This window comes from Kogia breviceps, chromosome 7 (assembly GCF_026419965.1).
Source record: "Kogia breviceps isolate mKogBre1 chromosome 7, mKogBre1 haplotype 1, whole genome shotgun sequence".
NCBI lineage: Eukaryota > Metazoa > Chordata > Mammalia > Artiodactyla > Physeteridae > Kogia > Kogia breviceps.
In genome coordinates, this window is record NC_081316.1 from 17070346 (window position 1) to 17097448 (window position 27103).

General features: G+C 49.6%; 2 protein-coding genes across 2 annotated transcripts in view; both read left to right on the forward strand.

Annotated features, from left to right (window-relative positions):
• Positions 1–749: 749 nt before the first annotated feature.
• On the forward strand, positions 750–1654 carry C7H11orf86 (chromosome 7 C11orf86 homolog). The gene is made up of 2 exons (XM_059069432.2): positions 750–989; positions 1556–1654. The coding sequence occupies exons 1-2, from the start codon at positions 750–752 to the stop codon at positions 1652–1654; spliced, it is 339 nt and encodes a 112-aa protein (XP_058925415.1).
• Positions 1655–6720: 5066 nt separating this feature from the next.
• SYT12 (synaptotagmin 12) overlaps positions 6721–27103 on the forward strand; it is a 47156-nt gene continuing 26773 nt past the window's right edge. The window contains exon 1 of the mRNA XM_067037684.1: positions 6721–6882. The gene's annotated coding sequence lies outside the window, so the exon portion shown is untranslated. The remainder of the gene's footprint in view (positions 6883–27103) is intronic.

Consider the following 27103-nt stretch of genomic DNA (forward strand, 5'->3'; position numbering starts at 1 on the left):
AGCAGCTGGTCCTCAGAGCCTGAGCGCTTAACCCTATTCTGTGCTGGAAAATTAGGGGCAGAAGTAGGCCTGGAAAAAACCCAAGTCTCCTAACTTCCAGCCTAGAACTATCCTGTTTCTTTTTTCTTTCTTTTTTTTTTTTAAATTTCCAATTGTAGCAAAAAAAAAAAAATACAGGAACATAAAACGTACCATCTTAGCCATTTTTACATGTACAATTCAGTAGCGTTATATACGTTCATATTGTTGTACAACCAACCTCCAGAAGTTTCTCACCTTGCAAAACTGAAACTCTATAGCCATTAAACAACTTGCCATTCCCCCCAGGCCCTAGCAACCACCATGCACCTTTCTGTCTCTGTGAATTTGACTGTTCTACGTTGGAGCTGTCCTGTTTCTTAAAAGCCTATCTCTGTTTTGCTGTTGAGCCATCTGTTCTGTCAACAAAATGAGTCTGGACAGCCAGGACTACAGGAGTTCAGGGGAGGGCAAGATCTTTGGGGGTGGGGTGGTCAGGGAAGGCTGCCTGGAGGAGGAAGAGGAGGGCAGGCCACCGAGGTCAAGCATCCCTGAGTCACTCACAACACCACCTCTCCACCCGCCCTTTGGTTTACGATGGCCACCTCAGCAGCACCAACCTTTGTCCTCAAGTGAGCTCCTGTCAGGTGGGTGGAGGCACCAGGCCATCTCAGAAGGCCAGGGGCTCGTCAAGGGGCTGGAGCAGTCCCGCGCCTGCAGCCTCCAGAACCATGGGGACAGGGCTACGCAGCCAGTCCTTGCGAGGACCGCGGCCCTCCTATAGCAAGCTCCAGGAGCGCCGGGCGCTGAGCCTCAGGCAGGGGCGTGAGAAGTCCAGGTCCTCAGACGGAGGCCCAGAAAGGCTGGACGCCCCCGGGCAGGAGCAACTGCCAGGGAGCCTGGGGGACACAGAGCAGCTGATCCAAGCCCAGCAAGAAGGCAGCCAGCGGTGGCTGAGGCAGTATCAACAGGTTTGGCTGAGGGTTGGTGGATGGAGGAATGCTAGAGGGGAGGGGGAGGCCCCCAGGAGCGGGACCCAGGACAGCAAAGGCTCAGAGGCAGAAATGTATGGGGCTGTAGATCAAAGAGATAACAGAGCTGCCTGGGGAAGGGGCTGGAGAGAGAGATATCCAAGAACTGTATTTCAGGGGGTCCTGAATGCCTTTGGGATTTATCCCATAGGCACTGGGGGGGAGTCAAGGAAGGTTTTAGAGCAGGTGGGTGATATGGTCAGAGCTGTTCCGAGATGATCAATCTGTCAGCGTGCTGGATGGGTGGATTTTGCTGGAGGCAAGAGATCAGCCAGTACAACTTCCCCAGGGTTACATCTTGTGCTCCCCTCTCCCCCGGAAAAGGGAGTGATCGGGCCCCCCTGGGTGGGAGCTGCGGGCTTCCTCTAGGAGGAAGGGTGGCTCGTGAGCCGTGCTTCTGTCTCTGGGGTCTACCACCACCTCGTGGCTGTAGGTGGAACAGCACCTGAAGCCCACCACCCAGTCCAGAGACCTGGGCCCTGATCTCGCCCCCTCCTGTCCTGCAGAAGATACGGAGAAGGTGGGAGAGCTTTGTCACCAGCTTCCGCAGCGTGACCCTGAGCCAGTCGGCCTCCCCACAGCCCTCGCTGGGCACCACCAGCTAAGGATGCTAGCAGCGGTGGGACTCCTTGCTGCACCTGGATGAGGTGGCATGACCTACCTCTTCATGGCCCTCTGGACTGTGAATGGAGTGACCTCCTCCGCGTGGACTGTTACCCTTCCTTACGTGGCCCATTGAGGCCTCTGTCACCAGGACAGAGCTCAGCGAAGCCAGACCCGTGGCTGAGAGCCTCTGGCGCATCACCTGGTCACGGGGCCCCAGCCGCCCTTCTTGCCAGCTGCTAGTGGTGGGCGGGGCATGGGCCTCCCTCCCAGAGGGTGAGGCCATCCCCAGGGCAAGGACTATGCCTTGTCGTGTATTGTCGTGTATTGTCGCTGTCTCGCGATGAAGGAAACAGAGGAAGCCTTCCCTCCCTGTGCGAATGAGAGGAAACCTGAGGCCCAGAGGCGGGAAAGGATTATTCTCTTTGGCATCTCTGACCCCGCCCCTACCCAATGCCCAACACTGTGTTGAACACGGAATACAAGTTGCTGAACTGAAGTAAATGATTTTCCTACTGACTAACTCGCCCCCAGTCCTCTCCCAACCCCCTGGGGGCAGGTGGGGTCCAGAGCTTCCCAGATGATGGGGCAGAAGCACCAGGGGCAGGTCCCCGGGAGGCTGGGCCTCTCCTGCCACTTCCCTGATTCTCCCTGGGCTGACCTCAAGCCAGCGTCAGAGGGCCTGGATCTCACGAGCTCTTCGCCTCTGTGCTCACCCGCATGAGGCAGGACCTACCCAGAGGATCAGAGAGGGCAAGGGGCCCAGCCAGGGCCACACAGAGGGGAGGGTGTGACTCCAAAGAGCCTGAGCTCTCTGAGAGACACTGGCACCTCATTTGGGGTCCCTGGGGCTCTCCCAGCTCAAGCAGACCCAAGGTCAAAGGTAAGGGAGCAGCTGCAAGCATCCTGGTGGAGGGTCTGCTCTGGGGTGGTAGGGGGACCTGAGGGCCCAATAGACAAAGGGGAGGCTCCCTATTTCCCCAGAGCCATTCAGGAACAGGAGGGGTCCTGGGAAAATTTTGTCCCAGACAGTCACCGGAATGAGACTAGGACAAGACCGGGACGTCCGGCTTGGCACCTAGACGGTGGGAGATCCCTGGAAGCTTCCAACCCAATTAGTCACAAACTTTAGATGCTGCCCTGCTCAGCCCCCTCTGCAGTATCCCCTGGGGTGCCTCTGGGAGACGCTAGGACTCTAGGGAACGTCGTTTGTGTCCATGGCTCTGACAAACCCTCTTGATGTCCAGAGGAGGAAACTGAGGCCCAGGAGGGGTCATCGTCTGGGTCTCTGCCCTCCAGGCTCATCCTGGCCTCTTTTGTACCCAGGGATTCTCCAGCCCATCTCCTTGCTGGCGCCCTTCTACTTGTCACACTCTGTGACAAGTGTGTCCAGTTATAAGCTTTGGTCACCCACAGGATGGAAAGTTCCACAGGGACCTGGCTCGCTCACCACTGGGACCCCAGTGCCTCGCTCGGGGCCTGGCACATAGTAGGTAGTTGTTGAGTGAGTGAGGGACTGGCCCAGGGCCATCCAGCTGATGGCTGAGCTCCACTCGGGTGGAGCACTTCCTACCTCAGCCTCGTCAGCAACCCCATCATCAGGGAGCACATCTCCGGGGCCTCTAGCAGAGGCCTTTGCCAAAACACACACACACACACACACACACACACACACACACACACACACACACACACACACACTGTTAGCTTGTTTCCAGAGACAGCAGCAACCATCCCTCCCATGAAGTGTGCCCTTTGGCATTTTCGTTGCCACATCTCCCAACAAGAGGGGTATTCTATGTATTCTACTTTCCCTTGAATCTGGGTAAGCCCTGAAACCTGCTCTGACCAATCGAATGCAGTAGAAATAATGTTCTGGGACTTCTGGGCCTTAAGAGACGTTGTACCAATAGCTTCTGTTTCTGCCCGCCTGGAAGCTGGCTGCCGTGTAAAGGAGTCCAGGTGATTCTGCTAGTGTTGGAAGGTGGCACCCAAACAGATAGGTCCATGTTCTAATCCCCAGAGCCTATGAATTTTATCTTATTTGGAAAAAAGTCTTTGCAAGATATAATTATTAAGGATCTTGAGATGAGAAAATCACCTTGGATTATCAGGGGGCTAAACCCAATAACAAGTATCCTGATAAGAGGGACACAAAAAGGGAAAGACACAGAGGAGAAGACGATGTGAAGTCAGAGCCAGAGATTGGAGTGATGGAGCCATAAGCCCAGGATGCTAAGGATTGCTGACAGCACCTAGAAGCTAGGAGAGGAAGGAAGGACCCTCCCCTGGAAGCTGCAGAGGGAGCACGGCCCTGCCAGCACCTTGATTTCAGACTTCTGGCCTCCGGAACCATGAGAGAATACATTTCTGTTGTTTCAAGCTACCAAGTTTCGGGAATGGTTACAGCAGCCCCAGGACATTCAGACAGTGTGTTTGCGGCCAAGCTCGCACCAGGAGAAAGTGGGTGGAAGTGGCATGCCTGCTGCTCCAGGCCAAGGCGTGAAGCCTCCCTGCCCAACCTCCATGCTCCCCCTCTTCCCTCACCAGCCGGCCTGATGCAGAGGGTCCAAGGGGACCCTATCCAAGGCTAGGGGATGGCAGTGGCACTGAAGCAGAGCCCCCCTGCCACCCATTTGGACTGTGATATGGGTGCAAAATAGAACTTCACGGGGTTAAGCGACTGATTTGGGGGCTACTCGTTATAGCCACAAGCCTATTGCAACTCATCCCACATCAGAATCGTGTAGAAACTCTGAGAGGGCAGGACTGTTCACTCACTGCCAACAGCTCACCTGGGACAGTGTCTGCCTCACTGTAGGTGCCCAGGAAGCAGTTGTTGAATTACTGAAACAGAGACCTCAAGGATGAGTAGGAGTTAGCCTGGCCAGGGGAGGGGATGAGTGTTTCAGGTGAGGGAGGGGCCTGGGCAAAGGCCTTGAGGCCAGAGGGAATGCGGTGCATCTGGAGGTGCAGACCATTGGAATGGGCCGAGAATGCAGCAGATGCCCCTGACTCAGCAAATGGTCCCCCTCCCCCGAAAGTGCACTCTCCAAGCTTTGCCCATCCTGGTTTCGTCAGCACGGAAGACTTCACTCTCACGGTGTGGCAGCCCATCAGCAAGCAGACCCCAGAGGACATGGCTGATAGCGTGGACACTTGTGGGGGGATGTGGCTCCCCACCAAAGCCTCCCAGTTGGCAGTCAGTGTGGCCCGAGCACAGAGGGGACTCCTACGCAGCAAAAGCCCTGGGGGCTCTGAGTCTATCCACCCTCAGGCCAGTGTCTGCCACAGTTCCCACAAAGGCATCCTTGATGAGTCAGGTTCATGCTTCTGTGTTGTCTTTCCACTGCTCACAGAGGACAGAGCCTCCCAGGCCTCTCCCGGGCCGTGGGGTCTCAAGGACTGCTCATGGGGGGGGTCTCAGAGCCCAGAGTTGGGGGGGCCTGATTCCCTTCACCCCCGGCTCCATTCTCTCTCCTGCCCCACACCCCTGCCACATGCAGCCTCTCTGTGCATGCTTCCAGAACTGGGAGGCTCACTGCTTATCAAGCTCTGATCTCTCGATGCGATGCGACCTCTGCCCTCATGGAGCTCACAGTCCTGCTGGAGAGGGTCACAGACAGACAGACAGACAGATGACAGGCTGCTCTGCTACAAAGCAGAACGAGTAAGTGCTCACTGGGCAGCGTGGTGAGGCAGATGGAACAGGAGGTGCCGATTCCCGAACCAGTGTGACGCTCTGGGCTTGGCTGGACATCTTGCCCAGCTTCCTGAGGCCGTCAGCCATGCCAGATGGGAGGAGGCTGCGAACAGGTTGAAAAAAATATCCTGCAGGGGAAATGGGGCTGCTCGGCTACACTAATGGGGAAAGCAACGGGGCGAGCGGGGAACACTGTGTCCCCAGGCTCCCTGTGAATTCAGGCTGGAAGGGCCCTCAGGGTCCAACAGATCCAGGCCATTTATTTTACAGATGAGGAAACTGAGGTTCCCACGGCAAGCTGGAGGCTAGACTTGGGCTCTCTTCCAGAGCTCCTGCCTCCCTGCTCAGAACTCTCTGCCCACCTGCCCTGTGTGTTCCAAACCCCCTTCCTCAGGGTCACCAAACTCAGTGGGTCCAGCCAGTCAGGGGTCCAGGGCCGGCCCAGGCCTGGGTATCAAACCTGGGACCCAAGCCCCTATCCAGCAGCTAACTTACTGTGTGACCTTGTACCAGCCGTTACCCTCCTCTGGTTTTCATATTCTCCTCTGCAAAATGGGGGCCGTGATCTCTGTGTCTTCTCTGGGCTGAAAGGCAGGTGAGGTGGCAGGTGTGCGATATCTTTGCAAACTGAGGTGTGCTGTGTCCTGAGAGGGAGCACCAACATCGCCCCCCACCCCTATCACCCTCACCGTAGGCTGAGAGCAAAGTGAATTAAACTCTGTGGCCGAATGCCCGGGTTCTGCCACTTACTTGCTGGGTGACCTTGGACAAGTTGCTTAACCTCTCTGTGCTTTGGTTTCCTCGCCTGTTCAATCGAAATAATAATGGTCCCTCCTCACCCAAGTTAATGCATGGAAAGCACTAAGAGCATTTAGCCGTGTGATCTTAGTAGGCAGTTCCAGGACATTCTCCCTGCATGACCCTTCCCTGAGCCTCAGCAGTCTTTCTCTGGGAAATGGGGGTGTTAATAATAGCACCTGGCTCTAGGTGTCTTAGGGATGAGATGGACCTAAGCACACATGCACTGAGCCCAGGGCCGGCCCACGGAAGCGCCCTATCAATGAGAGCCTCGGGAAGCCTGGCCCTCAGAGCCTGCCATGTCCTCAGCTCACCTTGGCTGCGCTGGACCTTGGCAGGGTCGCAGGCGTCAGGATCCAGGAAAGTGGGCCCAGCCGCAGACCAGACGGCTGCCCTGGGGCCTCCCAGGAGGTGGTCTCTTTTAGTGTCAGTGCTGGAATGGGCGTGGGAGGAAGGCCTCTCTCCTCACCCTACCCCACCCCCTACCGTGGCTTTCACTGAACCCTCCCTGCCCCCACCGGCTGCCCCGCCCCGTCTCCCTTCACTGAGCTCCAGGCACAAGCAGTCAATTCAACCAACCCTCAGCAAGTCTCAGTCAGAGCCCTGCTCCGTTGAGAACTTCAGAAAGGACGACAGGCATAGCCCTCCAGGCCCCCTGGGGTGACAGCCCTGTTGTTGATCCAGTACTCCAGAGCTGGCTAGGGAGCAGAAGTGCCCGGAGAAGGGCAGGTGAGCTCTTGGAAGGTGGGCATCACAGAAGGCTTCCTGAGGAGCGGACAGCAGAGCTGAGTGTGGTTCACGCCGTGGGCGGGTTGGGGAGAGGGAGTGGCACGTATGGGGCATGGAGACGAGGACCAGCTGGAGCGTTTGGAGATCGAGGCATAACTCAGTTTTGCTGGGAAACAAATGGGAGTGGGGGAGGTGAGGACAGACGGGTAGACAAGGGACAGGGCTCAAAGGACCCGGGATGGCACTTCACCCAAGGATCGCCAGTGAGCCGTGACAGGCTTCTCAGTAGAGGAGGGAGAAAGGTAGCTTAGAGAGATTCCCTGTGGCTACTCCAGCACGGAGGATGGGGGTGCCCCCTGGGAGGGGAGCAGAGCCACTGTGTTCCCACGTTACAAGTGAGAGTCTCAAGGTGGGGGTGGGGTGGGGAGGGAGTGGCTCAGCTGTGAATAGTATTTACACAGTCAAAACAATGTAACCAATGAACATCTAACCAGAACTCATGAGGTATTAATAACTATATTGGGAGGGTGGGTGAGGGGTGATCAAGGAGGGCTACATCGTGACCTTTCATAGTAGAAGCCAACAGATAACATCTACATTTGAAAAACCAAGAAATGCAATGAAAGCGTATTATCTAGAAACAAACACCTCTGGGCTGAAGCCACGGGGGGTGGGTGGGCAGGGAGGGCTCATGGGGATGGAGTGGGAGAAAGCAAAGGAGTGTTAGTTTTCTTCGTAAGTTTAGACCATTTTATTTATTTTTAAAATTTTATTTATTTTTGGCTATGTTCGGTCTTCGTTGCTGCGCGGGCTTTCTCTAGTCGCGGCGAGCGGGTGCTACTCTTCGTTGTGGTGCTCGGGCTTCTCATTGCAGTGGCCTCTCTTGTTGCCGAGCACGGGCTCTAGGCGCGCGGGTTTCAGTAGTTGTGGCGCGCAGGCTCAGTAGTTGTGGCGCGAGGGCTTAGCTGCTACGTGGCATGTGTGATCTTCCCGGACCAGGGATCGAACCCGTGTCCCCTGCATTGGCAGGCGGATTCTTAACCACTGTGCCACCAGGGAAGTCCCTAGACTGTTTTATGTTTTAAACGAAGTACATTTATTGCTTTGATAATAAAAATGAAATAAAAATAAATTTAATATAGATTTATAAATTATTTCTGAGGATACGACTCCATGGCTGCAAGGATTAGACATTTGGAAATAAGTCTCTCTCTTTTTTTTTTTTTGAAATAAGTCTCTTTGACCAGAGATTGAACCTGGGCCCTCGGCAGTGAAAGTGCAGAGTCCTAACCACTGGACTGCCAGGGAATTCCCAGAAATAAGTCTTTTAAAGTCATTTTTAAAAGCAACACAGGATAATTGGCAAATTTGGAGCGATGATGATCTAGATATTGGATAATAGAATGTCATCACTGTAACAATTCCTGAATTTGATAGTGTGGCATAAGAAATATATATTTGGTCTCTGTCCCTAGTTCCTGGCACGGAGCTCCTAAAACCCTTGGAATTTCCTGAGTGATAGAGGCGATAGGAGCATCTTGTTACTTGTAATAAGTCCCTTTCAACCATACCTGAGTTTATGCTAATAAGGGGATGCTGGGAGGATGGGGACTGGTTGCCAGAGGAACCAATCAGGTGATTAGAGGGTTGGAACTTTCAGCCCCACTTCCTGATATCTGGGGAGGTGAAAGGGGCTGGAGATTGAGTTCCATCACCAAAGGCCAGTGATGTAATCAGGCATGCCTACTTAATGGAACCGTCACAAAAACCCTAAACAATGGGATTCAGAGAATTTCTGGGTTGGGAACACATCGAGGTGCTAGGAAGGTGACACTCCCAGAGAAGGCATGGAAGCTTCTGGCCCTTCTGTATACTTTGCCCTATGCATCTCTTCCATTTGGCTATTCATCTGCCTCCTTTATAATAAACTGGTAAACAAATATTTCCCTGAGTTCTTTCTAGCAAATTATCAAACTGGAGGCAAGGGTCTGGGAACCCCTAATTTATAGCTGGTTGACCAAAAGCACAGGTGACAACCTGCAACTTATGAGTGGTGTCCAAAGTGCGAGCAGTCATGTGGGACTGAGCCCTTAACCTGTGGGGTTTATGCTAACTCTGGGAAGTTAATGTCAGAACTGAATTGTAGGATGCCAACTTGATGTCTGAAGAGCTGGAGAATTGTTTAGTGTGAGGGAAAACCCCACACATTGTGTCAGAAGTACTGTGAAAAGAGAAGAATGGTTTTTCTTTTAGATGGTTATGGAAAGGAGTTCTTAGCAGGTCCACCCTGAAATATTTAAGGGTGAAGGGGCTTGATGTTTGAAACCCATTCTCAAATGACTTAGAAAAATGTATCTATATATGAAAACAGCGTGAATGATCAAGGACATGTGACAAAAACTGGTAAATCAATGAGAGTTCGTTGCACTATCCTTGCCACTTTCCATAGGTTCGAAGTTTTTTTCAAAATAAGAGTTTAAAAAAAATAAAGCGACATGATAGCATCATAAAAGGAGAAGCAACCAGACAGTATATGCCTCCAGACGGGAGAAACAGTACCACTTATGAAATATTCTTGCCCCAAAAAGTCAAGCCTACATTTATGAGATGCAGTTCTAGATGCAACTCCCAATATATAAAAATCCCTGGGGATGGGGAATCATGCTGAACTACACCATGGATGGGGCTGCAATCGGCAAATTCTAGACTGCAGTGATCCCTACAGATAAAACAGCCAAGGTTTTTTCAACAAAATAAATTGCAAAGAAAAAGAGAGAGATGGAGGGGGAAATTCCAGAGTAAAAGAAACCTGACATATTAACCAATCACAGTGTATTAACCCTATTTAGATATTAATTCAAACTATAAAAAAAAAGAAAAGATTTATGAAGTATCTGGAACTTTGAATGTTAACCAGATTTGGGATGAGATGAGAGACCTATTCCTTTCTTAGGGGTGAAAATGTTATTATAGTTATATTAATAAAAGACTCTTCACCTTTTAGATTGCTCTTACCTTTTGTGGATGAAGTAATACAATATTTGTTTTAAAGGAGAGGGAAACAGACAGGAATGAAGATGACGCGAGATCAGTCCTGAGCTGATAACTGCAAAAGCTGGGCGATGGGGACTGGGGGAGGGTGGGAATTCTGCATAATTTTGTATATGTTCAAAATTCTTCCTAATCACATTTTTGAAAAGCAATCGTCTCTGTAAGCGGTAACCACGTGGAGATGGCTAACATACCTGAACAGCTCTGGACCCTGATTCACCCCCCTGGATGTGAGGCTGGGGTGTGGGGTGCTGGTGACAGCCCTGTTAGATGACTCCCAAAAGGGCTCTGTCTGCTGACAAAGACACTGTTGTCCAAGTTGTTTGGGGAGACTCTGTTCACAATTGTTTCGTAAAATGTGAACACTGGAAAAGTGTATCCAAACCGGGATACGGCTGTTAGTTACTCTGCTACTGTTGATGACGTTGATGCCCCCTGGTGCAGGCTTCCCCTCCCCCATACAGTGGAGGACACGTGCTGTTCCACTGAGGACTCAGACCCAGAACCCGACACCAGGAGGAACAGAAGAAGGGCCGAATGTGTGGAGTTCCAGCCAGTCCTGGGCGAGACGGGAGGGAACACTTATCTGTATATTTGGAAATCTGTGGGCGGTGTTTATTTGCTGGGAAGTCTGGGTTCGTCCCCCAGGCATGCTAGAAGCCACAGTGGCCAAAGAACACAAACTGGAGGAGGGTCTGGAGTGGGCAGCTTGGGGTGGGGCTGGGGCCAGGGCAGGCCATGGTGGGTGAGAAACAGCTGCCGACTTGGTGGGGTCAGAGGTGGCTTGGCCGTGCGAGGGCCTTGGCAGAGCCACGGACGTGCTGGGTGCACTCAGAGAAACATCCCTTTTCTGGACCTCAGTTTCTACATCTAAGCAGTTACATGCAGGGTCAGACAGACCAGGAAGGAGTCTTTACTCTGCCACTTGCTAGCTCTGGTGTGGCTCATCGCGGGGGGATTCTGCTTTCTGACCTATGAAATGGAGACAATAAGTGGAACCAACATTACAGTTTGTCCTCAGAAATTCGGGAGACGACCCGCAGAAGCTCTTAGCACAGGCTAAGTGTTCCAAGAGTGCTCGCTATATAACCGTAGGCACCATAAACACAGTTCATAGCCAAGGGATGGGGGAATAAAAAGTAAGCTGATAGTGGAGAAGCCTGCTAAATACCACATCATCCTCTCACCTAACAAACTGATGGTGTCCAGTACTGATGACAGCGTAGGAAAAATAGGTAGTGTTGGCAGGAGTATAAATTGGTACAATCATTGGAGGAGACAATTGGGCTGTAACTTGAAAAGAAAAATGCACATGCCCAGTGTGTTCATTGCAACATTATTTGCAACAACGAAACCAGAAAACAACCTTGATCTTTCAAGAGGAGATGATGATGTGCCCACACAATGGAATATTCTGCAATAAATCACAGTGCTAACACTGTATAGCTCATCACGTGCTAGCCTCTCTCTAAATGTAATCTTCGGGCTTCCCTGGTGGCGCAGTGGTTAAGAATCCACCTGCCAATGCAGGGGATGCGGGTTTGAGCCCTGGTCCGGGAAGATCCCACATGCCGCGGAGCAACTAAGCCCATGCGCCACAACTACTGAGCCCCCGCTCGCCACAACTAGAGAAAGCCCGTGCGCAGCAGTGAAGACCCAATGCAGCCAAAAATAAATAAATAAATAAATAAATTTTAAAATAATAATAATAAAATAAATGTAGTCTTCACTACTCTGGGTTAATCACTATTGTTGTTCCCATTTTACAGTTGAGAAAATTGAGTCACTGAGAGGTTAAGTAATTTTCCCAAGATTACACATGTAGTAAATAGCAGAGTGAGGATTTGAATCCAGGCAGGCTGGTTCTAAATGACAATAATAACAGCAGAATATATATGTACACACACAAAGTTGTGTGCATATATGTACACAGGAATGTATAAACAAACACCTGATAGAGGTGCTTACTTTCAGAGGGCAGCGTTGGGAAGGGGGGGGGTTTCACTCCATCTGTGTAGAAGAGTATTATTTTGATTCTGAAATTGTTATTGTTTTTTCTTTCATTTTACTCGTCCCTCCAGCCACACCACCACCACCACTGGTTCCTGGGAGGGCGGATGCAGGAGAACAAAGAAATCATTGCTCAGTTTTGGGTTTCAAATTAGACTTTTCAAAATTCAGAACAGAAACAAAACAAGTTTCTCCCCGTAGGAGCTTTCTATTGTGGGGCTTTCTGAGGAAGAAGAGGTTTGTTGAGAAATAAAGTGCTGCAGGCCTTGGAGCACTCAGAACAAAAAGTTTTCCTCAGTGGAAGGAGGCAGGGGGTTTCTGTGTATACGTATGTATAACTGAATCACTTTGCTGTACAGCAGAAATTAACAGAACATTATAAATTAACTAGACTTTAATTTTAAAAAAAGAACAACCTGATACACATGTATCCTCTCATATAAAAATAGCAAACCTGAAGGAGTGTGAAGGAAGTGCTCAGCAAAGCACCCCACCAGGAACTCCACTTTCCTACCGGGTCATCCAGTCCCGATTTCTTGCTCATCCTTCAGGGCCCAGTTTATTTCCCCTCCTCTGTGAAGCCTTTGCCAACCACCAGCAAGTAACAGAAACCCAAGGAAACTAGCTGAAGCAAAAGAGGGGGATTTATCAAAAAGATCCAGTGTTTCAAGGACACTGGACATCTCTGAGTTGTTCTACAGGAACTACATGCTAAGACCCCAGACACCAAACTGGTTGGAACCTAAGGAATGAAGATGTTAACCTTCCAACAATTCACTGAAGCTTGGACTCTGTCAACCTTTGCCCCAATTCTGTGTTGAATTCTCTATTCAAGCCCCTTCATGAATATGCATATACCTTAGCTTAAAACTTCCCCAATTTTGCTCTTCAGGGCAACACTACTTTGGGAAAGATCCCCCGCGTTCTCATTACTTGCTGCAAGTGGTAAATCCTTCCTTCTCCTGATCTTTGGCTTGGCTGTGTTTTTTGGCTCAACACCCACCAAGAGGCAAACCCAGTTTTCAGGTAACACTAGAAGCAGAGGAAAAGGGGCAGGGAGAGAAACTGGCTTATGATCCATCAGTGGTTCTTAAAATTCACTGAGTGCACAGCACAGAATAAAATCAAATAAAGCAATGCAGAATAGAATAGAAAATAGAAACAGGATAGAAAATATCAGAAAGTATCAAATTAAGTTTTATTTTATGGAACTTTTGCTCCCTGATTATTGATTAAATGTTGCACTGGGTTTCAAAGTGCAGTGTTAGCCAAGGTCAAAAATATAAGAAAAACTTTCTCAAAGATTATAAAGTCTAAGTGTAAATGGAAAGTGCCCAGTGGTAAATTGGCAATATTAGGGATTTTGCTGCTATTGAGCAGAATTGTGGGCTAGGGAGCTGAGTTCAGTTACTACAGATTTAGACTCCATGTGTTTGTAGTTTTTTACAGTTTTTGTTTCCTGTATTTTTCTTGTTTTCTTGTTTCTTGATTGTATTGCTATAAATTTCCCTCTTAGAACTGCTTTTGCTGCATCCCATAGGTTTTGGGTCATCATGTTTATTACAGATTTAGAAAGAGTTGCAGTTTTTTGAAACCAATTTTTGTGTTTCAAATCTTAAACTATAGCCATTTGTTTGATTTTTCTACAGTGAGGATATAACTGTATGGCTTCCATAATTTTAAAAAACTTAGTGAATATATTTCCTAAGGGCTATCATGACTGCAAATAGAAAGTAAAAAGGACCAAAGTACATGAGGTTATCTGGGGCCTTTGATGGCTCTAGTTTTTAAAAGCCATATGATTAAGAAACCAACAGATTATTTTCTCATCTGGCCCAGAAGTGGCCAACTCCCTCTCTGTCCCTGCAGACAATCCTCCCTGCACACCTTGTGGATACAGTCAGAAAGGGTCTGGGGAGGGACTTCCCTGGTGGTCCAGTGGCTAAGACTCTGCGTTCCCAATGCAGGGGGCCTGGGTTTGATCCCTGGTCAGAGAACTAGATCCCACATGCTTCAATGAAGATCACGTGAGTTGCAGCTAAGACCCAGCACAACCAAATAAGTAAATAAATTTTTTTTTTTTTAAAAAGAAAGGGTCTGGGGAAAAGGATCAAAGGTGACAAGCCTGAGCCTCACCTTCAGTAGGGTCTTATCATTTATTGTGCCTGCTCTGTGCCAACCCTGCGTGAGGCATCAGGGTGAAGATGATGACAAAGGCACCAGAGGAACCAATAGGTATGAAATTGGCCATTGTGATGTGGTATCGTAGGAACACTAATGGGGTAAAATAAGACCCCAGCCATGGGGGTAGTGGAAGGTGGGCAGAAATGGCATGCCAGAAGGGAAGGGCTCTTGGCAAATTCTGAAGGTTGACTGTGAGTTAGGCAAGCAAGAAAGCACCACCCAGACAGCTGACAAAGTCCCTGAAGGGTGTGAGTGCTTCCCATGCCATGCAGGAGACTGGCCCCACCCGCCTCCAGGCCTGGGGTGGTGGTGGGGTCCCCTGGACCTAAGGGACTGTAACAGACAAGGTCAGGAGTAGACTGGGTAGGGCAGGGTGCTGCCCAGGGTGAGGAATCCAAGACAAAGTAGGCCATCACTAAGGAGGAAAACTAGAGGTCAACTCCAAGGAACAGTGTCACCAGGCAAATCCAAGGAGCAGGCATGAGGCTGTGCTTGGGGTGCAAGGATCCCAAAGGGGCTAGGATCCAAGAAGTTCAGTGTTATGGACTGGATTGTGTCCCCCACCACCGCCACAAGTCATATGTCAAAGCCCTAAGCCACCCCTCCCCACCCCCCAGTGTGACTGTATTTAGAAATAGGGCCTTTGGGGAGGTAATTAAGGTTAAATGAGGTCACTAGGTTGGGCCCTAATCAGATCGGCTGGCATCCTTATAAGAAGAGGAAGACACCAGAATGCACTCTCTCTCCACAGGCACACAGAGGGAAAAGGCCGTTAAGGACACACCAAGAAGGCAGCCCTCTACAAGCCAGAAAGAGGAATCTCACCAGAAACCAACTCTGCCAGGACTTTGATTTGAACTTCTAACCTCCAGACATATGACAAAATCAACTTCTGTTGTTTAAGCCACCCGGTCTGTGGTATTTTATTATGACAGCCCAAGGAGACTTAAGTTGGGAGGAAGAGCTCAAGGTGGGGCAAAGAGAGAGGCAGGACCAGCTACATAATTTGCAGGGCCCTGTGCAAAATGAAAATGCTGGACTCTTTATTCAAAAACTATTGAGAATTTCAAGAGGGCCAAAGCAGAGCATTAAACCATGTGCAGGCTGTACACACATGAAGCTGGCCTTCAGGAGAGGTTCAGGATGGAGGCCTTAAAGTAACACAGGGGTCGAGTGTCAGTCTATACTGCAAGCTGGAGCCCTCCTGTGGGCTTGTGCACAAGGATAGGTACACGCGCACCAATTCAATTCAGACAGCAAGCGGAAGAACGCGATCAGAGCTTAAATGGAACTGTGAAGGAAGAACAGTAAGCACAGGCAGAGAGAGATTAATTCCGCAGGAAGAGTGAGGGTGATGAATGAGCAGGCAGCAGAGACACCTTTTGGGTGCCTTGCTTCTCCCCTCATTCTCTGAGGGCAGGCCTCCAGTCGCCATATTTGTACCACATGACAGCACTCCTGACCAAGGGGAATTGGAGCAGGGCTGATCACCTGATCCACACCAGCCAATCAGAGCTCTTCCCAGAGAATGTGGCACAGATTGAAATTCTAAAGATGATGTTAACTGCGTGGGTGTGGGTGGCCATTCTCCTCCGTAACGGGGGACCGCAGAAAAGGAAGAAGGAAGCTGAGCCACAGGCGGGGAGCTGTTAGGGCTCCTGATAGTCTCTCTGTCCCTGATCCTTGTCCTTCATGGACATCTGGCTGCATTGATGTCCTGGGCTGGCTTGAAACACTGGATCTTTTTGATAAATCCCCCTCTTTTGCTTCAGCTAGTTTCCTTGGGTTTCTGTTACTTGCTGGGGGTTGGCAAAGGCTTCACAGAGGAGGGGGAAATAAACTGGGCCCTGAAGGATGAGCAAGAAATCGGGAGTGGATGACACGGTAGGAAAGTGGAGTTCCTGGTGGGGTGCTTTGCTGAGCACTTCCTTCACACTCCTTCAGGTTTGCTATTTTTACATGCCAGTTCTCAGTTCCTGAGTGGGAGGCTGTAATAAGAGGGAGCGGGAGAAGGAAGAATATATTTCTTTATTAAAAGATTTGGATCAAAGGTTTCTCTTCATATGTGAGGGGGAGCACTTCCTCCCCAATCCTGAGGACATCCCTCTTTATTTGATTTTTCTCCTCCTTTCAGTCCTTTTATTCATCTGTTCATTCATCAACTTATTACTTATTATTATTACCACTTGTTACTCATTTGTTTGAATCCCACCTCTGCCACCTGCTACTGTTTGTTCTTGGTCACATTTCTTCTTTCTTTTCTTTTCTTTCTTTCTTTCTTTCTTTCATAAAGTTTTTTTTTTTAACAAGGAGATCTTTTAATTTATTTATTTTATTTTATTTATTTTTGGCTGCATTGGGTTTTCATTGCTGCACGCAGGCTTTCTCTAGTTGTGGGGAGTCGGAGCTACTCTTTGTTGCAGTGCTTGGGCTTCTCATTGTGGTGGCTTCTCTTGTTGCAGAGCACGGGCTCTAGGCGTGCGGGCTTCAGTAGTTGTGGCACACGGGCTTAGTTGCTCTGCAGCATGTGGGATCTTCCCGGCCCAGGGCTCAAACCTGTGTCCCCTGCATTGGCAAGCGGATTCTTAACCACTGCGCCACCAGGGAAGTCCTTTCTTTCTTTCTCTCTTCCTTCTCTCTTTCTTTCTCCCTTCCTTCCTTCCATCCTTTCTTTCTTTTTTAAAAAAATTTTAAATTTTATTTTATTTATTTTTTTATACAGCAGGTTCTTATTAGTCATCAATTATATACACATCAATGTATGCATGTCAATCCCAATCACCCAATTCATCACACCACCATTCCCACACCCCTGCAGCTTCCCAACTTGGTGTCCATACGTTTGTTCTCTACATCTGTGACTCAACTTCTGCCCCACAAATGGATTCATCTGTACCATTTTTCTAGGTTCCACATACATGTGTTAATATATGATATTTATTTTTCTCTTTCTGACTTACTTCACTCTGTATGACAGTCTCTAGATCCATCCACATCTCAACAAATGACTCTTTGTTGCAGTGGTAAATGGGAGTGTTTCCTTAATTTCTCTTTCAGATTTTTCATCATTAGTGTATAGGAATGCAAGAGATTTCTGTGCATTAATTTTGTATCCTGCAAACTTTACCAAATTCATTGATTAGCTCTAGTAGTTTTCTGGTGGCATTTTTAGAATTCTCTATGTATAGTATCATGTCATCTGCAAAGAGTGACAGTTTTACTTCTTTTCCAATTTGTATTCCTTTTATTTCTTTTTCTTCTCTGATTGCCATGGCTAGGACTTCCAAAACTATGTTGAATAATAGTAGTGAGAGTGGACATCCTTGTCTTGTTCCTGATCTTAGAGAAAATGCTTTCAGTTTTTCACCATTGAGAATGATGTTTGCTGTGGGTTTGTCGTAGATGGCCTTTATTATGTTGAGGTAGTTTCCCTCTATTCCCACTTTCTGGAGAGTTTCTATCATAAATGGGTGTTGAATTTTGTCAAAAGCTTTTTCTGTATCTATTGAGATGATCATATGGTTTTTATTCTTCAGTTTGTTAATATGGTGTATCACATTGATTGATTTGTGTATATTGAAGAATCCTTGCATCCCTGAGTTAAATCCCACTTGATCATGGTGTATGATCCTTTTAATGTGTTGTTGGATTCTGTTTTCTAGTATTTTGTTGAGGATGTTTGCATCTATATTCATCAGTGATATTGGTCTGTAATTTTCATTTTTTGTAGTATCTTTGTCTGGTTTTGGTAGGGTGATGGTGGCCTCATAGAATGAGTTTGGGAGTGTTCCTTCCTCTGCAATTTTTTGGAAGAGTTTGAGAAGGATGAGTGTTAGCTCTTCTCTAAATGTTTGATATGGGCTTCCCTGGTGGCACAGTGGTAGAGAATCCGCCTGCCGATGCAGGGGTCACGGGTTCGTGCCCTGGTCCGGGAAGATCCCACATGCCGCGGAGCAACAAAGCCCGTGAGCCATGGCCGCTAGGCCTGCGCCTCCAGAGCCTGTGCTCCGCAACGGGAGAGGCCACAGCAGTGAGAGGCCCGCATACCGCAAAAAAAAATAAAAATAAAAAAAATAATAAATAAAAAATAAAAAAAAAAAATAAATGTTTGATAGAATTCACTTGTGAAGCCATCTGGTCCTGGACTTTTGTTTGTTGGAAGATTTTTAATCACAGTTTCTATTTCATTACTTGTGATTGGTCTGTTCATATTTTCTATTTCTTCTTGGTTCAGTCTTGGAAGGTTATACCTTTCTAAGAATTTGTCCATTTCTTCTAGGTTGTCCATTTTATTAGCATAGAGTTGCTTGTAGTAGTCTCTTAGGATGCTTTGTATTTCTGCCGTGTCTGTTGTACCTTTCTTTCTTTCTTTCTTTCCTTCCTTCCTTCCTTCTTTCTTTCCTTCTTTCCTTCTTTCTTTCTTTCTTTCTTTCTTTCTTTCTTTCTTTCTTTCTTTCTTTCTTTCTTTCTTTCTTTCTTTCTTTCTTTCTTTCTATCTTTCTTTCTCTTTGTAGTAGAAAAATTAATGGACTTATCCCCCCACCAGATAAAAGTAGAAGCCACACTTAAGACAATCACATTGTAGGAGCATCACATACATGAACTCCTTCATCAGGTCTCATTTATAATTTGTCAGAAACCACTCTGTTTCTTTAAAAATAACTTTCCCCCCAGTTTTATTGAGATATAATTGACATATAACATTGTGTAAGTTTAAGGGGTTGATTTAATATACTCATATATTGCTAAATAATCCACAATGTTAACTAACACCTTCATCACATCACATAATTACCATTTCTTTTTTGTGATGAGAACATTGAAGATTTATTCTCATGGCAGCTTTCAAGTATATAATACAGTGTTGTTAACTATAATCACCATGCTGTACATTAGAATCCCCAGAACTTAGTCATCCATAACTGGAAATGTGTACCCCTTGACCAACATCTCCCACCCACCCCCACCTTCCCCCAGGCCCTGGTAGTCACCACTCTACTTTCTGTTTCTATGAGTTTGGCTAATTTAATTCCACACATAGTGAGATCATACAGTATTTGTCTTTCTCTGTCTGACTTATGTCATTTCGCCTAATGCCCTCATCTTTCATCCACATTGTCACAAGTGGCAAGATTTCCTTCCTTCTCGTGGCTGAATAATATTCCATTGTGAATATCTACCACATCTTCTTTATTCATTTATCCATTGGCAAACACTTAGGTTGTTTCCATGTCTTGCTGGCCACATTTCTTAACCTCTTTATACCTCCATTTCTGAATATGTAGAGTTGGGGCTGATAACGTAACCTTCATTGTAGTGGTGTTGGGAGTCTTAGATACATATAATGCACTGAAAACTCTGCCTGGCATGGAAGGCCTTCATAAATGTGGGTTCTTTTTTTAATCTTTTTAAAAATTTTTATTTATTTTTTATTTTTGGCTGCTTTGGGTCTTTGTTGTTGCACGCGGGCTTTCTCTAGTTGCGGAGAGTGAGGGCTACTCTTCATTGCAGTGCGCGGACTTCTCATTGCGGTGGCTTCTCTTGTTGAGGAACATGGGCTCTAGGCGTGTGGGCTTCAGTAGTTGTGGCATGCAGGCTCTAGAGCGCAGGCTCAGTAGTTGTGATGCTTGGGCTTAGTTGCTCTGCGGCATGTGAGATCTTCCTGGACCCGTGTCCCCTGCATAGGCAGGCGGATCCTTAACCACTGCTCCACCAGGGAAGCCGTAAATGTGGGTTCTTGATTTTTAAATATTGACAAGGCACCTGTTGTATGCTGGGCCTGAAGGATTGAGAGATGACTAAAAAACAGCTTCTACTCTTCAATTGGTCAGAATCCAGTAGGGACAGGCACGGAAGGAAATACTTCCAGAAAAGACATTCTATGTGATATGCTAGAGGGAGCGTCCAGGTACTGTGGGAGAGGAGCCTGACTGACCTGCTGGAGCAATCGTGGAAGGCTTTACAGGAGAGGGTTTTGAAGGATGAAGAGGAGTTTACATGGAGAGAAGCAAATAGAGGGCATTCCAGGCAAAAGGAATTGCACTGAGCAAAAGATTGGAGGCAAGAAACAGTTTGTTGTGTTTGGGGAATAGTTAGTAGGGCATCATGGCTCAAGCTTAAAGTGTGTGGCCTGAGGGATGGCAAGGGCTAGACAAAAGGCCAAAGCAATGGGTGAGAAAATACAACAAAAATATCTGACCTGATTTCTGGCTTACCGAGACATTTAGAGAAAATACTCTGCCACCTCCCAGGCTAAAAAAAGAAAGAGCAGAGTCTTAAGAATTACCCTGAAGAAGAATCTTCAGTCATTTGTTCCTCCCCCACAGAAGCACCCATGCCAACTCTATCCCAGGCTCCCTTGAGGGGGAGGGTATGGATGGTTTCTGGAGTTCTGACGTACTGTGCTCTGAGCGGTGGGCAGGACAGGTTAGAGCTGGTGGCGGGGGGGGAGGAGGTCAGTGTCCTGACAGTAGGCTTCATGATGGAGCTGGAGGTGGGCAGTTCCCAGCCCCACCTGACCCCTTCCTGGGCTCCGTGCCCAACCCTGAGCTCATGCCCCTTCGTCTTGGCAGGACTGTTCCGGCTCTCTGTCAGCCAGCAGCCTGCTGGTGACACCTGCCACCACCTCCAAATGTTTTCTGTGGCTGCCCCACATCCTGCTTACTCCCATAAGGCCCTGACGCCTCTCCCTGGGCGTCCTGGGGGAGGGTAGCCTCAACCACATCTCAGGGTCTTGGGGCGGGGGTGGGGGGGTGTTGGGACATGCATTCCTGTGGTTCTTTTGTTCTATTTATTATTATTATTTATTTATTTAATTTATTTATTTTCGGCTGCGTTGGGTCTTCGTTGCTGCGCACGGGCTTTCTCTAGTTGTGGCGAGTGGGGGCTACTCTTCGTTGCGGTGTGTGGGCTTCTCATTGCAGTGGCTTCTCTTGTTGCGGAACAGGGGCTTTAGGCACGTGGGCTTCAGTAGTTGTGGCTCGCGGGCTCAGTAGTTGTGGCCCACGGGCTCTAGAGCTCAGGCTCTGTAGTTGTAGCTCACGGGCTTAATTGCTCCGTGGCATGTGGGATCTTCCCGGACCAGGGCTGGAACCCGTGTCCCCTGCACTCGCAGGCGGATTCTTAACCACTGCGCCACCAGGGAAGCCCTTTTGTCCTATGTTAACGGTGACTTCTTGGTGATGGTGCCTGCACTTTTCTGGTCTCACCCCCCAGAAGAGACTGAGCCAAGGCAATTCCGGGTCTGGGGAAAGAATTTGGAGGCCAGGGACATTTAAGACTTTCCTAGGCCCCAGGGCCTCTTTCTCCTGAAGGCCTCATCCCACAACACAACACATCACACAAAATGGGTCCACACTTCACAGAAATAGAATTCTGTATCACACTATATTGGCATGCAGTTTACTAGTTGACAAAATATTTGTGTGAGATAAAATATTAACTTTGATTTTCTTTCCTTATTTTGAAAGCAATAATTTTCCCAGGTGTCAGACGTTATAGGCCAAACTGGATTGGCGGGACCGGACTGTTCTTGAAGAACTTCTAACAGAAGCTCCCAACCCCTCAGCCCTCAGGAGCCTCCGCTCTGAACCCCCCAGTGTCCCCCAGCACAATCCCACCCTTAGTGACAAACCTTCTGGGAAATCAACATTCTCACTAAACATGAAGGGCTTGTCTCCTGGTCCAGCCCAGCCACACAGTGGGCGGTTAATAAATGTGCCTTGACGGGCTTCCATATAAGCTTTCCTCCTCAAAGAAGGCCTGAGCCTGGAGGGCCGGCCTGACCTGTCCCACGCTTCCTCTGGGGCTGGGTTTCCCTTTGGAATGGTCACAACACACACTTGAGGCAGAAACCAAGACGGTCCCCTTGGGCAGTGAGACTTCAGGGAATTACATTTGTTTTCCTTTTTCTGTTTACTAGTATTTTACAATTTTTCTCTCAGGAACGCGTCTACCATAATGGGGAAAGGAAAAAATGAAAACTATGTATATTTAGCGTGCTTTACATTTCAGATGCACCATCTCTCTGCTCATCACAGCGAGCCTGTGAGAGAGGAAGGACGAGGAATGCTCATTGTACAAACCGGAAAACTGGGGTTCTTAGGTCGGAACCCTAGTGGCAAGAAACTTATTACAAAAGACAGGGGGAGCCCCTGCTGCTTGTTACCTCCACAGCAGGACTGACAGCAGGGACAAAGGCTCAGGGTCTGGGGCTATGCTCAGGGGTGGGGCACAGCACCTGGAAGGGCACAGGCCGGGGTTCAGGGACAAGAGGGGGCAAGGGAAAGCCTGGGTCAGGGAGGGAGGCCCCAGGGCTGGACAGGTCAGCAGGCTAGGGACTTGGAACTGGAGCCCAGGTTCCCGTGTGGGTGGCAAAGCCTCCAGATATGCTCTGACTTCCATCCCCACCGCAACCCTCTTGTTCCAGCAAAAGGATTCCCTCTGACTTGCATTTAAGCCCTCAAGATAAAGTCCAAACTCCTGAGACCCACAAGACCCTGCTTAGTCCTTTCTCACCTCCACAGTGCCGTCTTGCTCCTTTCCCCTCCCCAAGTGAATTTCATTCCCTCAACAAATACTTATGGGCACCTCCCAGGTGTTGGACGTGCATGGTTGATCAGGTGGAACCCCCTCCCTGCTCTCACGGAGTTTACAGCCCAGCGAACTGCAGCTCTTTGGTATCTGCAGTTTCCTCTGCTTGGAATGCCTTCCTCAACCCCCTTTGCCTGGCCTATACCTGGTCATCTTTCAGGTCATAAAGGTCACCTCCTCCAGGAAGCCCTCCCTCCTCAGATTGGATGGGCCACCCTTCCTTTGGTTTCCCACGGTGCTCTGTATTCCCTTATCACATCACCTTGTAACTTGGTCATAAGTTGGCCTTTATTATCAGACTGTGAGCCCCCTGAGGGTAGGGTCTATCTCACTCATTGGCCCTCAGACCAGCGTCCACTTGAAAATGTAGGGGCTTATAAATGTCAGCAGGTAAATGGGGCAAAAGAGCCTTGCAGTCAGCAATGGGACTGGTTTCCCCATTGGCTCAAAATGATAATAAGAGCCATCACTTATGGAGCCACACTCCAGATTCTAACCCATCTAGGAGGCAGTTACATTTATTTTGCAATTTGCAGAAACTGAGGCCTAGAGAGGTTATAAAATTATCCAAGGTCCCACAGCAACTCTGGTGCTCTTAATCTTGTGTACTGCCTCTGAGGGTTGTGGAGAAGGTTAACAGATGTCAGATGTTTACTGTGAAGGAAATACACACTAAAAGGGGGCCGCAGTGGTTGCTCTCCCAGGGGGAGGGGAGTCCCGGGAGATAAGCTGGGGCTCTGAGGCCCAGGAGGGCCAGCCTTTCTTCTGGGAGGTTGGGGGTGATGAGAATCTGCCTGTCGTTCCCGAATTCTGGGTCTCAAAGAATGGCATCTGTGTCTTCACATGTGGCAGGCTCCAGAGTCTGGCAGGAAAGAGGGTATGGCTGGCTTGGGTCAGAGTAATTCAGGGAATTGGACTCCCGGAGTGGGGAGGGGGAGGTCCGAGACTGGCTGCTGGGGTGAGGGCCCAGTCAGGCAGCGTATAGGGTCTCAGGACAGAAAGGGGCCCTTCAGGGCCACCGGTAACAAGCCTTGTATGGGGCTGAGGTCTCTCCCAGGCACTTTTATTTTAAATAAGTTTTTACATTCTTTTTCTCTTTAATATTTATTTATTTTTTTGTCTGCATTGGGTCTTAGTTGCGGCACGCGGGCTCTTCGTTGTGGTGCTTGGGCTTCTCTCTAGTTGTGGCATGTGGTTTTCTCTCTCTAGTTGTGGCGCACGGGCTACAGTGCATGCGGGCTCTGTAGTTTTGTGGCACGCGGGCTCTCTCGTTGAGACGCCCGAGCTCAGTAGTTGTGGCGTTCAGGCTTAGTTGCCCTGCGGCATGTGGGATCTTAGTTCCCCGACCAGGGATCGTCCCCTGCATTGGAAGGCGGACTCTTTACCACTGGACCACCAGGGAAGTCCCCCAGGTACTCTTGTTTACACACCTCCCTTAATGGGGAGCTTGCTGCCCCTCCGAGATGCTCTCAGTCTGGGAGGCCCTGAGCATGAGAAAGTTCTTGTGTATGCGGAGCTGACATCCGCCTCCCTGAAGATTCCTCAGGTGGCCTGGTGCTCAAGACCCACCTGGATCCCCGCTTCCCCCATTCCTCCCTGCAGCCCTTCTAGGAGCTGAGAAGGCCATCCAGATCTTTCTGGTTCTTAGGCAAGATTCCTACTTCTCCTTCTTTGCCGCAACCCCGCCACTCAAGGCCTCAGCCCTTGGGCCCACCCCAATCAATATTCCAGGCCCCTGGTCTACAGCGCCCCTCCCTGGGCTGAGGCCCCACCGGCCAGTTAACTGGGCACTGAAAACACTGAATGGTCCTGCCTTGGACCTTGTCTGTGAGGTTCTCCCACGTCCCTGTCTCTTCCTGGCAAGGTTACACGCCAATGTCAAGTGTGGCCATGGCTGAGAAGCCTCGTCTGACCCCCAGGTCAGGGCTGCTCTGCCCCCAGACCCCGTGGCCCTGTGCTCAGTGCCTTTGGTGCAGGTCGGGGTTCAAGCCCTCTGTATGAGGTTCTTGGGGCTGCTGTAACAAATGACCACAAACCTGGCAACTTAAAGCAACAGAACTTTATTGTCTCACAGTTCTGGAGGCCAGAAGTCTGAAATCAAAGTGTCAGCAGCGTTGGTTCCATCTGGAGACTTGAGGGAGAATCTCTTGCATGCCTCCCTGCCAGCTTCTGGTGGCAACTGGTAACCCTTGGTGCTCCTTGGCTTGGGGCTTCCTAACTCCAGTCTCTGCCTCGTCTTCACCTGGCCTTCTCCTCTCTGTGTCTTTGATCTTCTTAGAAGGACACCAGTCATTGGGTTGAGGGCCCACCCTATATCCAAGGTTATCACCTCCTGAGATCCTTAATTACCTCAGCAAATATATTTCTTTATTTTTCCGTTCACAGATACCAGGGGTTAGGACTTGAACATATCTATTTTTTCTTTTTGGAGGGGGGCACAATTTATCTCACTCCAGCATCCCATCAGGGGTCAGGGACAGTGTCAACCTCTCCCGCACATCCCCACCAAAAATGCTCGTTGGAAGAAAAGAGGTGTTATTGACAGGACTCAAGGACTGGGAATCCAAGTAACATGTCCAGAACAGATGCCAGGGTCGGTGGGGGAGCTTGGGGGGTGGAGTAGATGGAATGGGGACCACAGATACCACGGGCTAGCATCCCTGCCTCCAGCTTCTCTGGAGGGGACTGGGGAAAGGGCCTGGTTGCCCTCTGTATGGGCACTGAAGCCGGGCTGTGAGCACAGCATGGTCCCCAGCAACTGGGACCTGGTGGAAACCTGGGGCCTTGTGGGCAAAGCCCAGGTTGGAGAATAAAGGGCTGAGGGGTTGCAGCATGGGGAGGGGTGGGGGAGGGGTGGCTGGCGGGATGGAGGCTTGGCATGGGAGTCTGAGGACACAGATGGACGTAGCTGTTCTCTCCGGCCCTCCACAGGCAGCTGGGACCCTCATGGCCTCCCGACCCCAACAACGGCATTCCCTGGAGGCTGGGACCACCAAAGACAGTGGTGGGGTGGGGGCAATGGAAGGACCATCTCAGCCAGCGAACGTGGGTCCAGAGAGCTGACGGGCCTGGGAGTGAGGTGGGGAGAGTCACAGCAACCCTGGACCTTTGAGCCGCAGAGGCAGGTGGACAGATTGATACCCAGCAGGAGAGAAGGGGCTGGCAGATAGGTCACCCTGGGCGCGTGCTGGGTGGCTGGAATGGGGGCCCCTATCTCCAGAGCTGCAGCTCCCTGTTGGGTTTCCTCTGCCCTAATGCCAGTGGCAGCTTTGTCCCCACCCGAGGGGCTCTTAGTTGCAGATGACAGAGGCAGCCCAGGTGTCCTGTGCGTACAGAGACTGATGGTCCCTGCAACAGGGAAGCAGGGAGACTGAAGCCAGCTCTGGGAGAACTGTCCCTGCTACCACAACAGCATTTGCATCTCCAGGCCTCCCTTGGGCTGCCCTCATCAACACTCACCCATCCTGGGTCCTGGCCCCTTACCTCATGCTCTCTGTGTCCCAGCGGGCAACTCTCCAAGGAGCTGTGTTGGTGGCAGTTGCTCAAGGGGCCACTTCCTTACCCTGGCACAGATGAGGGAGGCATGTGGGATCAGGCAAGGTGGGTGCCTTCAGGTGATGGGTTGATGGGAGCCCCAACTGGGAGCAAAGGGAACATAAAGGGCTTCTTGGCGAGAGGGGGCTCAGGATGTGGGGCCAGGGCTCGTGGGCTCCACACGGCCAGTGATTTCAGCTCTCCTGGACTTGGGTTCCTCATCAGCAAAAGAAGAGGAGCCTCAGCCTGGCAGGATCAAATGAGATAATGAATATAAAGAGGGTTTGAAACATGTCTGACGGATCCCAGCAGCTGTGGCTTCACTGCTAGCATCCTTTTGTGTCTAGTGTTCTGATCTTTATGAATCTCCTTCCTGTATGTGACCAGAAAAAAACTGTGAATACAGAAGTGTCCAGCGGTTCCCGCGCCCCTTGCTGGCAAGGAGGGCTCTGGATCTCTATGAGGTGGGAGTGGGAGGAAAGGCATTGAAGAGGCCAGAGGGAAGCCAGAGAGCTCATGACTGGAGAAAAACATCATCACAAAGAGGCAGGCTGAGGGCAGGGTTGGAAAAACCTAAACGGAGAGCTCAGGAAAGAGCGGGTGATAGCGGCAGCTCCCATTCACTGAGGCCTTGCTGTACACCGGGCACCAGCTCCTTTAATGCTCCTCCAAGCTTGTAATGTGAGAGGAACTTCAGCCCCATTTTACCGATGAGGACATTGATCTCAGAGAAGTGAAACTGCTTCTCAGGGATGGAAATTCAAGTTCACGTCTGCCTGACCTCAGAGCTCACGCCCACGGGAATTAGGCTGAGCCTCTCCGAACACGAAAGAGTTGGGCCCGCAGGTGG

Coding starts and splice junctions, on each gene's coding strand:
- C7H11orf86 (XM_059069432.2), top strand. CDS start 750: ATGGGGACAGGGCTACGCAGCCAGTCCTTGCGAGGACCGCGGCCCTCC. Junction 990..1,555: donor GGCTGAGGCAGTATCAACAG/GTTTGGCTGAGG, acceptor CCTGTCCTGCAG/AAGATACGGAGAAGGTGGGA.